We start from the raw sequence: 15,480 nt of genomic DNA, 5'->3' as shown, positions 1-15,480 counted from the left end.
CACACACACATGCACACACACACGTTTAAGATCTCACCAATAACACAATGTTTGAGTAAAATGAAGAAATATTCTCAATGGATGGTTCTCTGTCCATATCTGTCAGGGCCAAGGAGATAACTCCATAAACGAACTCCACTGAATGCTAAGTGAATCTGCACAGCAAGCAGGCAAACTCTTGCTGCAGAACTCCTGGTGAGCCATTATGGGGTGGTGTGGAGGCAGGCCTGCGGCAGCCTGCTGAAGCATGAGGAACCCTGAGAGACTGTTTACTCTTCAGTTCCTGTGGAGCGGAAACGAAGCGCCAACGCTGTCCTTCCCTCCTCCAGCCAGCACTGAGCATGCTTACACAGCACTCCACAGTCCAGGGGCCACGGTCTACAATAAACCATTCCAACATGTCGCAGGGAGCTCAGCTCTGACTCCCCAGCTCATCAGGTAAGTGGCTGGTTTCACACCAAAATCACTTACTGTGCCCTCTAATGTCAAACCACACTGGATTCTCATTTATTACAGCAACTAAATTATCTGCAATATTTGCTAAACAGACTACATTCACATTCAGAGGATGATGGTGGAAATTGTGATGCGCTGACACAAACACCTGTTTCTTGCACACTTGCACAGCCTTACTGGAAATTATTTTTCACTGTCATGGTTAAAGGGAAACATCAGAGCACTACAACCTCTGCTCCTGAGAATTACAGTCAGAGGGACAGTCTTTACCTGAGTTATAGTTACCATTTCAAACTGTCACCATGCAACTGCCCATAAACACCCCCCTGCATAGGAAACATAGCACCACGTCAACAGACAGAGCCAATCAAATCACAGATCAGAGTACCGCTAACCCCGTCTGCAGTGCCCCTGTGCTGCTGATCTTAACGGGCCCAGACACAGCACAGCCGACTGGCACACACAGCATGACATTTAAAGCCCTGCCACCCGACCCACACGCATACACGTGACGGTCACACAGACTCCACAAAGAGAAAGAAAATAGAAGCAAGGGTTGTTTCCTGCGTACATCAAGTCTCTGAATATGGCCACAAGGACTTCTGCCCTTTCCTAGCCACCCAGCTGTCTCCAGGAGGCAAAGTATCCTGTGTGATGCATTGTGGGTAATTTCCTCCAGAAGTCCCCTTTCTCAAAAGGAGTGAAGCATGAATAACGGCTGCACGCCCAAGGAGTCTGGCTACAATTACCCAATCACATCTTACTTTCTAATGCTCAGAGATACAAGTCAAGGTTACGTCCTCCTCCACATTCATTCAGAAGACTCCACATAAGCTTAGCTATGACTCATCTCAAGAACCCCACCTCTAACCACCTGAAAGCACAGAGGAACTGAAATATTCACAAGGTACAAGGCTATTGTAATCCATACTGAAAAAGCACATTCCATAATTAATAATGGCGGTGCTGAACGGATAAGCCTGACCTCAGATCATCCAGTGGAGCCACACCTATAACTCATTTACTAGGAGGCACAGCCCATCAGAGGACTGAATTTGGCAAAATATCAGTCAACTCTCATCTAATTGAGCCACCTGCCTCAAACTGCAACAAGTAAGGCTTCACAACAAACTCTCCTGCCCTAACCCTTTCACATACTAATACACTGAAAACACTATGCTCTTTCCCCTCACAGTTCCCAGACTGCACTCTTCTTTCCACTCATAGATCCCAGGAAGCGTTGCTCTCACCTCTGTCATTCAACAGATGTTCCTCCATGATCCATTAAATTAAATATTTGTTCTTAAAATCTTAAGGATAAATAATTCAGATAGCCCTGGTGCTACAAGTCTGACTATGAACTCCTTTTAAATATCTTACTCGGTGAAGACCGAGTCAAATGAAACCATAGCTAATTGAGCTGCCTCTGTTCCTGAGACAAGTTCTGTTTGAAGCCCTGTTGAAGCCCTATTTTGAGTACCCTGTCTCTGCCAGTTGCTGATAGTACTGAACAGACATGATGGCTACACCCCAAACACAAATACACTGCACACAGACACAAACATGTTCCTGCAGATACTGCACACAGACATGCTTGTTGCACATTTCCTGTTGCGGACAGCACATCACTCCCAGTAGCCAATGGCAGTTTGGGGCTCAGGACACATGCTCCAGAGGCCGGAGCCTGCTCAGAGACAAACTGCTCTTTATTCATAAAAAGGTTTAATAACATGGCTGGCAGGCATACATGTATACACATATCAGGTTCCATTTTCTGCATTTTAAAATGTCATTATCGACAGCTTTCAGCTTCCGAGGATGTGCGTGCAATGTGTACACAGCATTCCTTGCTGTGAATGCAGCCTGCCTAACTAATACTCTCTGCTCCACCGCGCTGTAACAAACAGGAGAAGCACTTCATTTCATCCCCTTTGGGTGTTTTCCCCTCCCGCACTCGCGCAGTCCACTGTCTCTCAACTGTGCAGATTCCGGGCTGCTCGGCTCCAGCGCTCTCCCGCCTGCTGCACAATCAGCACAACACACCTCTCTCCCTAGCTGTTTGCCTGTGCGCTGCGAACAGGGCGATTCACACGAGACGCCGCGCTGACTGTAATGATGTCTGACATTCCCCACCACTGGCAGCTCCGAGCCTCTGTTAGCCGCAGGAGCGTTCAGTGCAGAGGTCGATTACTCAGTGCTTTCAGGAGGCTGCGACTCCATCAGCGTGGCCTCAGAGCCAAACGCGCCATGTTCTGCTGGAGACGCCATGTTTGTAGTTTAACTGAGAGGAGTACAGGAGTGAGAGAGGGACTTCACAGGGAAATCCACTGACTGTTAGCCTTGCACTTCTCCTAAAATACAGACGGAGTGAGGCCATGTAGTTACTGTGAGGACGCATGACAACACCTTCAACCACCACAAACACATACACACTCAACCATGCACATGCAAACACACATACACACACACACACTCAAGTGTAAACACAACCACATTTATGTGTACATGCATGTACACGCACCCACACCTGCATACACACACACATACACACACACTTCATATATTCCAGACAAAGTATTTTCTGTCATTGGCTGCACCATAGCTGAGTATTGAGGGAAATTTCTCAAACATTTCATTCTTACGTCTGCATGATGTTTCAAATGTGAAAATGGGCATTATTAAAGCATGCTGTACAGACTGACCTGCACACACAAGAGTGAGTGACTGTGCTTGAATTACACACAACTGAAATGTTGGTCCCAAGAAAACACAGCACGCAATCTGACGCTGGAGCCAAAAGATTTTGAACATTGTGACTGTTTCTGGTGCTGACAGATGAAGTGAAAATGCCATAATCTCCTGTTTAATAAGGTGCTATCTGTGGCCTGTATCTTAATGAAGAGCCGGGATGAGAGTGCCTCCTCATTACAGGCCTGTCTGTCTCAACTTGCCTCTGTCTGCACTGACAGATAATCCACCCAGCTTGCAATCCCCTGGCCCTGCTTTTACACCAGTCCTGTCTGCCTCTTACTTCCCGTCTCTGCGTTACAAACCATCAGTCTGCCTTTTATATCCTGTCTGTGTGTTACACGCCACCTGTCTGCCTCTTACATCCTGTCTATGTGTTATAAGCCATCAGTCTGCCTCTTACATCCGGTCGCTGCATTACAAACTGTCTGCCTTTTATGTCCTGTCTCAAGCCATCAGTATGACTCTTAACCATTTCATACGTAACTTATTTTATGCTATGTAGCGCGCATGTTACGTTACATGGCTCGTTATGTTTTCATTAGTGTTATTAAGCTTCTCATAGTTTTCACCGCCGCATTAGCTATACTTTGTAATAATAAATCCCAGTTTCCTCAAAGCTAAAGTTACCTAGAATTTTTAGATCTTGTGTTCTAATCACACCAGTTGGACTGTACACGCGAAAGGGCTAATCACACTGGTGTGATCGCATGCACGAAAGGCATGAGACAGTTTTATTCCAAGACGCGAATCGAGTAATTTCCTGGGTTCCCCTCATTTACATGGGACCTGCCCAATCCAGCCAATGGTCAGAATAATCTGTTAAAATCCTACTGCTCAGCTGAGCTCTGCCTCTGTCTCTCTCCCACATTCCCACATTACACATTTCACCAATGAATAAGATGAATTTCTGAAGACACTGGCAGTGGTTAGATGTTCCCCCTCCCTTTCCACCATTCCCCTCCTCCTCCCTTTCTGTCATTCTTCTTTCCTTTTTGACCTTGACTTGTTTCCTTCTTTCCAGTTATCCATTTTAGCTATTCACAATCTTGCCAGCTAATGTACTCCACTAGACTGACAGCTAGCTAGCTTGAAAAATTAAAATTTTCTGCCCTCAGGGTTTATGCAAAGTTGAGTTAATATGACAGTTGCCTTTAGGACACAGCTGCAGTGAAATACAGTATAGCAGTGACATACAGAAAATGCAGTAGCCTACATTTTTTTTGGTAGACATTGTTCAGACACGTTTTTATTTTATTCTCTGTGTCAGTTAATATATGATGATAAACTGAATCCAATTCCACGTACTCTTGCAAACTCCAGCCTGAGAAGTGTCGGTTTACTTGATTGAATGGAACTGCGAGAGATTCTATGAAAGGAATCTGAACTTGAAGTCAACAACAATATCTACACAGGAGGATAGCTTTTCTGATGTCCTTTATGACAGTAATTGTGAATGTAGAGGTAGCCTGCAATGGATGAACACAAAAGTCACAAAGGGAGAAGTTCACTATACCCAAATAATGAACGCGGGATCCCCATTTACACTGAAGTAGACTGGAGAATTTACCTGGTTGGACCCAGCTCCAGAGCCGGGTAACATTCCCAGGTCTGATAACCTGGAAAGACCCATTTATACCAAAGGCCAACCTAGGAAATCCAAGGAAAAACCCAGGCTTCCAAGCCAGTGTAAAATTGGTCTTACACACTGTTTGTGTGTTACACATGGTCTGTATGCCTCTTACATCCTGTCTGTTTGGTACACCCTATCTTTCTGGTACATCCTGTCTACCTGTTACACACTCTCACTCTTTTACTCTTGACACCTTACCTTTCTGCCTGTTACAAAGGGTTTGTCACTAGGGAGAGGCCCACAGTTGATAAAATCATCATACTTGAATACAGAGATTCGATATTGGTGCATTTCCAATCATGCTAAAATATACTGTTTATGCTATAAAATATGTTAATTGGTAACTGTAGAAAATAAATTTCTATCAGTTTCTGTTCTGTTTGTTACATGAGCCCACAGTCATCACACTGCATTATACACAAAGTGGCAGACAGCAAAGCAGTACTTAGCTAGTTTTCCTGTCTTGGTGGGATGAAAAGGTAGCCCATTAGGAACCAACATGAATTATGAGACTTTTCAGAGCTCGCTCAATGCTCGTTGACGCTCCTGATCCAGACAACAAAACATGCTGAATCTAAAGGAAACCTTGAGGAAGAAGCTGAAAATTCTCCAATGAGGGATGGACATCCAGTCCATGACCATTAAAGAGGAAGAGGGAGAGGGCGCTGAGAGGCCTCCATCTCAAAAGAAAAACAGGCATCCTCTGTCTCAATCCACTGAGTAGGTAGTCCCCACTAAGGTGACATCCGACCACCTGGCCTGGATGTGTCGTCTGAAAACCACAGGAAGGAAGAGCCCATCCATACTTACCAGGTCGTGGTTGGTGGAGTTGGAGTCATCTTCAGGGAAGGGAATGTACACTGCTAAGGCCATGCAGTTGGCAAAAATGGCAATTAATATAAAGATATCAAATGGCCTGAAAGACCTGGTCAAGGAAAGCAATCCTAACATAAAGGTTCACACCCAAAATCACACTCAGATCAAGCGGAATGATGTCCTAATAAGTGAAAAATAATGGCTTTCTGCTCTGCTCTTTCGTAAAAAAAATGCCATTTTGATCAATAGCAGCCATCTAGTTTGACATGCTGTCCTGGCCCCTTCAAGTTAGCTGAAGCTTTCCTGAAAACAGTCTTCAAGTGGTGACTGCACAATTACAATCTTAAGTCTCCCCTCCTATGTACACTAGTAGAGAATGCTCACTGCCCTGAATGGATAAGTGTCTTTACAGAACCAGCATAGTCTGCACATGATATCATATGCATGTGGATCACTACCTAACTAGAAACTGGAGCGCAGTATCTTGCCTCCAGAGATGCCATGACTGTCTAGCACCCCCCTGCCCCAGTATGTCACCAAGTAGTTCATCTATTATGATATATTTATTAAAAAAAATAAATAGATGCCACACTGCCACAGTTTTATTCCTGAATGCAAACAGTTATTTCATACAGCGACCAGTAAAGGAGCTAAAATGAATAAGTGTGCTGTTCAAAGCATCTCTTTACCCATTTAACACTAATAACGCATTTATCAGATATGATTACTTTTGTTCCTGTGTGGCACCCTGGGCTCTGTGACTGCTCAGTGTGAAATCAGGACACAATCATAAGGTACAGGCTTCAGTCTGTACCCTAATGAGGGCTTCACTCTGTACACTGCGCCTAATGAGGCCTTCATTCTATACACTAGAGTCAACCCCTATAGACACGTATATACATTTGATGGAGCTCTTCAAACATTCAAATTGCAATACCAAAAGAACACATATAATGGATGAAAACATTTTCTTCAAATTACATTGGAAATAAAAGCAAGAAAAACAGGAAAAATGACAATGTGATCTCATGCTGAAGATAAGGTCAAGGCCAAAGCCCCTTTCCCCTGAGCAAAATGGCTATATATATATACACAGTTATCACCCTTTCTAACACACACTATACACACACAGCTATCATCCTCTCTAACACACACTCTATACAGCTATAATCCCCTATAACACAGACACCGTACACATACAGCTATCACCCTTTCTAACACATACACACTATACACACACAGCTATCATCCTCTCTAACACACACACAGCTATCATCCTCTGTAACACACACTACACACACACAGCTCACAGCTATCACTCTCTCTAACACACACACTATACACACACAGCTATCATCCTCTGTAACACACACTACACACACACAGCTCACAGCTATCACTCTCTCTAACACACACACTATACACACACAGCTATCACCCACTCTAACACACACTATATATGCTGATGCATGTACATGCACACATGCACACATACACATACACATACACATGCACGTGCACACACACACACACACACACACACACACAGACACACACACACACACACACACACACACACACACACACACAGACATCATGTAACACTCAGCCTTCTGTTGGGTGAAAGGATACTTCCACTCCACCAGGCTGATGCAGGCTCTGCGGAGGGGGTTGTTGAGGGTGAGACAGAAGAGCGCACGCGGCGGCCTGCTGTTGGCAGTGCTGCCCTGCTTCTTGCTTTTGGCATACTGCTGCCGCTTCCTCTGGGCAAGCGATCCGACAGGGGCGGGAGTGGGAGTGGGCGCAGGGGCGGTGGCGCTGGCGCTCATGGTCGGAGCAGCCTGCCAGGGGAGAGTGGGGGGCGGAGCTGAGCTGTCTGACCAGAGGGCTGGCACGTCACCAGGGAGAGCGACCCTGCTGCTGCTGGCATAATTTGCCCCTGAAAAGAGAGAGAGAGAGAGAGAGAGAGAGAGAGACAGAAAGGGAAAGAAGGAGACATGTGACAGCGAAAGGGAGGAAAGAGTGTTTGCGTGAGTACAACAAGGGGAAGAGAGAGGGAGAGAGGGGAGAAAGGATGGAGAGGCAGATGGAGAAAGAATAAACAGAGGATGGGGACAAAGTGGAAGAGGGATTGGAAGAGAGAAAAAATAATAAATGAAACCAACAATGCCACACAGAGTACAGAAATAAAAACAGTAACTACACCACTGTGATGGACAGGTGTTAGGTATGAAAAAACTGGCATATCTGTGTTTCTGCAACAGTTTCACTGTCTACATAAGCATTTTGAAAACATTAGTAATGCTTTATGACAGCATTCAGAAAATGACAGTGAGAATGATGTTTTGTTACCATTCAGTTAAAAAGCAAATCTCTGAAACTCCTGGAGATTCAGACTAATTCGGTGAATGACTTTGCACAGGCTGCCAGAGTGGAAGCATGTGGACCAGCGTAAGGGGAGCACCCTCAGACCCATCTCATTACACACTCCAGCAGGTGAGCACAGAGGTGGGCCACACCAAGTGAAGAGGGCTGTGAGCAGAGGGGCATTACTGCTTGATTAACACAGCAACAAAGGATACATTATTCCTCCCTGGAAAAACAGATCAGGTAACAAGAGCCTGTGAACAACTTCATGGCTGTACACCTTGTAGGGTTGTACTATGTGTGTATACATGTACAGGGTGTGCACAAAATGATGATATACCAAACAATGTGTGAATATTTATTAACTACTAAAGAGCTGGACTGCCTTTGCCTTCAGAACAGTTTCAGGCTTCCGTTGGCTTTTTCCAACCTTAAACCTATCCGTATGTACAAAAAGGAGTACAAGATGACTCAGTCCATGTTGTTCTCTTCCACTGCTCAGAAGTACAGGTTTTGTGCTCATTACACAAGTTTATGCATCGCTGCCCACTGGCCTTGGTATTACAGCCTGTGAAGCTTACGGTTCAGTTTTTGTTGGGAGTGGGTTATTGCTCTGCAACCCAACATGAACCCGATCAGGACCCAACAACACACGTTGGGTCCGGGCCTATAATTGTATTATATCACTCACGTTCAGTCTGGGTCAAACAGCATTTCTGGATGTTAGGGTTTGAGTGCATAGCCATCTGATATCTGGGCTAAAATATCATTTTGAATGAATGATGTACAAAAAGGGAATTAACATTTTTTAACATTACTTAACATATCAAGCTTGAATGGAGTATTTATTTATTTCCTTCTTTACTTTGACATTTAGAATTTATTTTCCTCTAAATGCCCTATTTTCCTGAGAAGTTCAGCTGATTTTTCCCATTTTTATTTGTTTACTTGTACAGACTTTATTCACGATATAGTGCACCATTTTCCCAATAAGGATCAACTGTATTGTGTTGCACTGCTGACTGTTACATATTGTGGGACTAATTTTTCGTATGGCCCTTTATTCATTGAATGTACTGTGTTTTACCAAAAGTGTCAGTCTATCATTGTCAGTGAGGTTTGACAAGTTATCACTGTTCCTCTTTCTTGGTATAGTTTTTCCTTGTTAGGCATATGCCATCATGATTTTTGACACTTCCCCTTGACACATCAAATAATTTTGCCACTTGTGTGCCTGACACACCTGCAATTCAGGCACCAACTTTTTAACGTCTTTTTAAATCTGTTAGCTCTCTCATGTTGCTTTAGAAATTCACATATTAAAGTGTTGATTTTAAAATGCCTTTCCTAGGCATAATCTGTGTTGACATTAATATGAAACACGTGTGTAGATTCCTTTCTAATTGTGATTTAGTTACTTCTAAATACAACTCAGCTAGCCCATTACACATCCTCTCACAAAATCTAAATCATTACACATGCTCGAAGCCATAATAATAATAAATAATCATAATAAACTAGATTTATAGAGCTCCTTTCACATAAAGAAAGAGTGTAGAAAACATTACATAAAATGGGTGTGAAATACATAAAAAATCAGTTCAGTGAACAAAAAAGATACAAAAGGCCAACATCATCTCTACAAAAAAAAAAGGTTTTTTTAACTTTAAGAACACCAAAAAACACTTTCCACTTGTTTGCAAGTATTTTTCTTTATTTTCCCATTGGCGTGACACTAAATTGCAGGTGTTTGGGGCATCTGCTCTATCTGATATATACATTAACAGCCATCCCATTCAAGCAATGAAGCCCTTACAACTCCCTGTAATAGACATCTTTGCTGACAGTTTGCTCTTTGCTGAAGAAAACACTGGACTCGGAAATCCAGTCGTTTTAGGAGCATGCCGGTTGATTTTCAGAATGAAGGAGCAAGAGTCCAGACTGAATGACAAGGGAATATATCCTGCAGGCTATAGAAAGGAGAAGCAGACAAAACTGAAGAAGAGGATTTGACAAGTCTACAGAACAGCAAAAATGTACGAAATTACAAATAGCACATAAATAGCAAGCCAAATGTTAATCGGGACATTCTGATACACTTTCACATCCATATTTTCCTTGCTACCTAGCTGTATATCCTAGCTAGCCTCACGTCCCAGCCATCTGTTCACCATGAAGGCCACCTTCATTTTTCAGTACGAATCACCCCCTTGATTTGAAGCCACACCTTTACATGATCCTACAATGTGTCAGCAGAGAAATGGGTAACTGGAAACTCTCATACCTGATAATTATCTCAGTGATGAGCAGTACCACATGACCTGGTGTATACTCATACCAGACATATGTCTGATAAGCATGGCTCCACATTCTCTAACGCATTACCCACTGAAGCAAAAACCCCTTTGTGTCATTCCATTCCAGAGAGTCTCAGGTTTTGCTCTCTGTGTTAGAAGTGTCTTTAGTTCTTGCCAAAAGGAGCCCTGACTATGGATTTGGCTACATTTAAGAGTGGATAGGGAATATGAGTAATTAGGTCTACTTTTAAATATAAAGATGACGTTTTAGCAAAATGTACAAGGTTCAAATATTTTAGCCTGCTATCCTTCCCAGTGCTTCAGGAACTGCCTACTAGGCTTTACTTCACAGAGAGGCTATTATTCCCTCCATATATTAACTTATAAATTGTTTCCACTTCATTATGTTGGAAATCAAGGAAGATTTCCAACATAATGACACATTTAATGAGGAAGGCAGTGTTTTAGTGAAAATATTTTTTCAATGAGGTCTATTGTTTGAACTAGGAATGGAAAAGGTTTTACAGAAATGGGTAGGCTAATGTATCACAGGACACATAGCTTTTCTAGCAACTCAGTAAAGTCTTGGCTGTTACTGTGAGCTGAGCTCTTTAAGGCCATCCCATAGGATGGGATGTAAAAGAGGCTATAGCCATGAGAATGCTTGGGCCTGCAGCAGACTGGCCAGCCAGTGCCACACTGAAACTACTTGTTAGTAGGGTTGCCACCCGTCCCGGTTTTCCCAGGATTGTTCTCTTTTTTGAGCGACTGTCCCGGAAAATTATTATTCTTTCCCGGGACACAAATTGTCCCGGTTTTTTGTGAAAATGTACTTCTAATTTAGAAGTTCATAGTTCATCCAATCCCATGTCTGTAAACAGGTAAAAACGGGTAAAACACAGCGACGACTGGCCATGTCTAAATTTTTATTTGATTTGTAGCAGAAATACGAAAGCTTATCTTATTGCCTAACAACTGCCCGGGCTGTTGGTCTGCCGCGCATCCACATCCACAACCCCACTGTGAGTTCAGTTGCTATCTAGAGGTAATGTTAGTTTTTTTTTAAAACTTTCTATTTATTTTGCCGGTTTTGTGAAATGGGGGGAGAGATGGATGAGGAGGATGACAAAACAAAATCAGACGAGCCACCAGCGTCAAAGAAAAACAATTTACAATGTACAACTCAGACTGGGCAAAAAGAGAAAACTTTTCTGAATGGGTAGGACCCACCCAAGGAGACCCGTTCTCCGCCACCTGTGTTTTGTGTCCAGCCAAAATTTCAGTTAAATAAGAAGGAAAAACAGCGCTGGAAAATCATGCAAAAACAAAGAAGCACCAGAGTTTTGTATTAAGCAAACATAAAAATCTTTTATGCCAAAAAAAAAAGGAAGTGCGTCTGCGTCAGGGAGTGCGTCTGCGTCAGGGAGTGTGTCTGCGTCAGGGAGTGTGTATGCGTAGGGACAAATATAGGTAAGAGAGGCAATAGGGAGTTCTACAACTGTTATCATAGTATATTTGCAAATATGGTTTAATCCCCCCCCTCCAAAAAAAATAAATAAATAAATAAAAATAAATAAATAAACAAATAAATTTGTCCGAGTGTCCTGGTTTTTCACAAATCAAAGGTGGCATCCCTACTTGTTAGCTCCTTAATGTCCTTAGGGAAAGTGAATAACACATGAATGCCTTACATATGTGCTGTTGTACTAATTATAAATATATGTATTAATTCATCGGTACACAATGATAGTCACCCCTGTTGGAATTGTACTCAAGCTACTACTACATCCAGTTCAAACTACAGAAATTGTAATGACTTACAACCACATGACTAAACTTTATCCTTTTAGCTTTAATCCAATATTTAGTAGAAATGTACAGAATCATACAGAATTTCATTTTTTTAAAACAATTCTCACCAAAATCTTTTATCTCCTGTCAAAAACGTAATGTAATTTCATTTAAAATGATTATGAATATATTTTATGTTGCACCCCATGTACTCCATATGCTGACAGAGCTGCAGAGCTCTCTCTCTCTCTCTCTCTATATATATATATATATATATATATATATATGACTGTGTATAGCTGTGTTAAAGTGAAAGACCAAGCCACCTGGCATCATGTTAAATTTTATTTACACTTAAATTTATTTACAAATTGAACAAATTATTATTTAATTAATATTAAATTTACAAAATGGTGACCAGCTTTTGCACCTAAAATTGTGCTGTACTGAAGTACTACACGTACTCTTGATCTGGCACTGAAATTAAGCAACCCCATCACCATTAGTAAACAGAAAGAAAAAAGGTATGTTTACAGCATTTATAAAAGCATGTCAGAGCAGATGGGATCAACAGGATTTGGTAAATGGATTTGTATGTGCTTTGTGCTCCTCTGTGTGCATGCTGGACCTAGACAATGGTCCTCTGGGAAAATGTGTGCTAAAGTCCGGGCACATTTAGACATTTCACTGAGCAATTTTAGTTGTATTTTATATTCCACAATGAGAAACCTAGATAACTCAAAGCAGAATAAATTCTGTTGGAGGAAACTGCTGTAAATTCACTTTAACAGGCTGCCCACTGCTTCACTGCATCTCAAAATTAAATGTGCTACGCTTCTTAATCACCATAAATACACATGTAAAAGGTAGGCCTCTGTCCCTTTATCTGTATGCTATTACATTATGGCTATGACCAGAACTGTCATCTAACAGTTCAGGTGTGAGGTGCCCATCAACTGTGCAATAGCAAAAGGTAATGGGTGTACTTTGACCTTGTTGTACAAAATAATTCTTATACTGTCACTCTATAACACATGATCTATGTATCATACCTTTGCCCTGTTTCACTCTATAGCACACAATACCTTCACAATGTTCACTTCATCATACATAATACCTTTGCAATGTTTTACTCTAAAGCACACAATATCTTCGCGCTGTTCCACTGTATGCACATAACTCCAGCACTATTAATAATATTTCTGCACTGTTTCATTCTAAAACACACAATCTCAGTGCCCTGTTTCACTCTATAACACACTATACCAGTGCCCAACGCACTGGGACAATACCAGCTCCATCCTATTAAAGCTGTCTTTCCCCTTCTCCCAGTTACAGAAATGTACCTATTTATAGTGACAGGGAATGGAGGTCATCTGCTAATTACAGAATAAAACTAAAACATCAGGATACTTCAGAAATAATCTAATAGTGTTTGATAGATATATTGAATATTTAATACTGCCTTTTACTGCCACAAAGTAAACACATTTTAAACCTCACTGAGGATGATATGGATGATGCTGAGAGCTTGTACAATGCCATCAGATGGGCATACTCACCCTATTTTAGCACACGACACTGGAAGCACATGTCCTCTCAAGGAAAGGGTCAGGGGAATTACAAAGCTGACAGTTTACAATACTGCCTTAGGTGTGATGTTATATGCTTGTGTGTGTGTGTGTGTGTGTGTGTGTGTGTGTGTGCGTGTGTGTGTGTGTGTGTGTGTGTGTGTGCGCGCGCGCTGTGAAACGGTGAAAAAAAAAAGATTTTAGTTATTCGGCATTAGATTAAACGGCGACGTTTTTGTGCTAAAGAACAGTCAATGGCTGTGACAAAGTTGCTGCCTTTGGAAAAATCATTAAATGCAACTCGGCTATCTGCACACAGATTCCGCGAAACTGCATGAAGTGCGACGGCTAGCCTCGCTAAACAGTATCCGTGGCATGAAAGCAACCAAGGGCATTATTTGTAAACATTCTTGAATTCATTACAACTGAAAACACTGTCATAGGCATTGAAATATCATCACAGCTGACACGCTTCCCGTGCCAAAAACACCCGGATAAGCTGCGTGAATTCGAAGCTGTCACTCTAATACATCACTTGGTCAAATCAGTTGTGTAAGTCCTTGAACTGCTAGGCCCCGCGGAGAAAACACGGAAATAAAATAAGCGTCATATCGCCTGTTCCATCTGATTCAAATCTCTGCTGTTTCCTCAGAAAATACTGATGGCACGGTGAAATCTATGCTACATTCATTTATCAAACTACAGTCGAAGCGCCCATTTGGTTCCCCATCATTGCTCTTTTTTTCAGAATGCTATAATTAACAAAGGGTTTCTTCGATACCATTTCACGACCCATATACATTAATTTCTCGCGCTGTCAAATGTAAGTTCTTTTTTCATTAGGCGCATCGATGACAGCTTAATGTACCCATATTCAAAACAGAATTCATCACTCTACATTGAACATACCCGTATCACGCTGCGTATAAATGGTGCTGATGTTTCCCCAAGTCCACAGAATATGTATTTAAGTCGACAGTCACATCCCTGAATCCATTGCGAGAACTGCGACTCGTGCCCATCAGATTGCCCTTCCGACGCTCTTTAGAATCAGCCGCCGCTGTTAACATTACAGTGTGTTACACTGCAGTTTCACAGCGCATCAGCTCCGCCGGAAGACTCGCGTTACATTTTTTTTGTTTCCCTACCGTTCAGTCAGGTTCGTCAGGACATGATCACTCGTTCTAAAATGAACGGTTTTACCTAACCCCAAAACAGCGCACCCTCCCCCTTTGCGAAAACCAAAAAGAGAATAAGACCGGTTATCAAAATGACACGCAGGATAGAATCGACACAAGCATACCGTGAACAAATTAACAAATTATGTTCACATTACCAGCCAGTTCTCATGTATCGTTACCACCAAGGGCACAACAGCACGTGCCATGCACTGCCCCCCCAAAAAACATGAAAACATACCTTTTCTGAAAACTCCGTGTCCAGCTGATGACTAGAATTTATCCACGCTATCTCAACAAGAACAGTCCGCTGCTTTTCCAACCGAAAAAACGCACGTCCAGTCCCAAATAGCGAATTAAAATGCATTAGCTTGAGGGCAAGAGGGACACATATGCATTAATTAAACCCTCCGATCGCAGAGAGCGAGCGCGCGCAGGAACATCCTCGTTCGCAAGCAGCATCACGAGACCAGCGAACAGTGAGATCAGCCGCTACATCACAGCAATTTACCTTCCGGCTGTTCCACTGCTCACTGCATCCCACGGTTAAAATTACACGTCATAAAGTAAAATCCAATATATTTCAAACCTACCTATGTTGCATCTCCTCGCAAACACCGATA

General features: G+C 42.3%; 1 protein-coding gene across 1 annotated transcript in view; it reads right to left on the bottom strand.

Annotated features, from left to right (window-relative positions):
* The window catches only part of LOC118779168 (voltage-dependent L-type calcium channel subunit alpha-1D-like), a 66,461-nt gene extending 51,203 nt beyond the window's left edge, over positions 1–15,258 (bottom strand). Inside the window, exons 1-3 of the mRNA XM_036531128.1 lie at positions 15,099–15,258; positions 7,286–7,592; positions 5,648–5,753 (exon numbers count right to left, since the gene is read on the bottom strand). Of these exons, the coding sequence (XP_036387021.1) occupies positions 5,648–5,753; positions 7,286–7,482 (303 nt within the window). The 5' untranslated portion in view covers positions 7,483–7,592; positions 15,099–15,258. The remainder of the gene's footprint in view (positions 1–5,647; positions 5,754–7,285; positions 7,593–15,098) is intronic.
* Positions 15,259–15,480: the final 222 nt, after the last annotated feature.

The sequence above is a fragment of the Megalops cyprinoides genome, chromosome 6, assembly GCF_013368585.1.
Source record: "Megalops cyprinoides isolate fMegCyp1 chromosome 6, fMegCyp1.pri, whole genome shotgun sequence".
Classification (NCBI taxonomy): Eukaryota; Metazoa; Chordata; class Actinopteri; order Elopiformes; family Megalopidae; genus Megalops; species Megalops cyprinoides.
The sequence above is the reverse complement of the archived record's forward strand: the minus strand, read 5'-3'. Positions and strand labels throughout refer to the sequence as shown.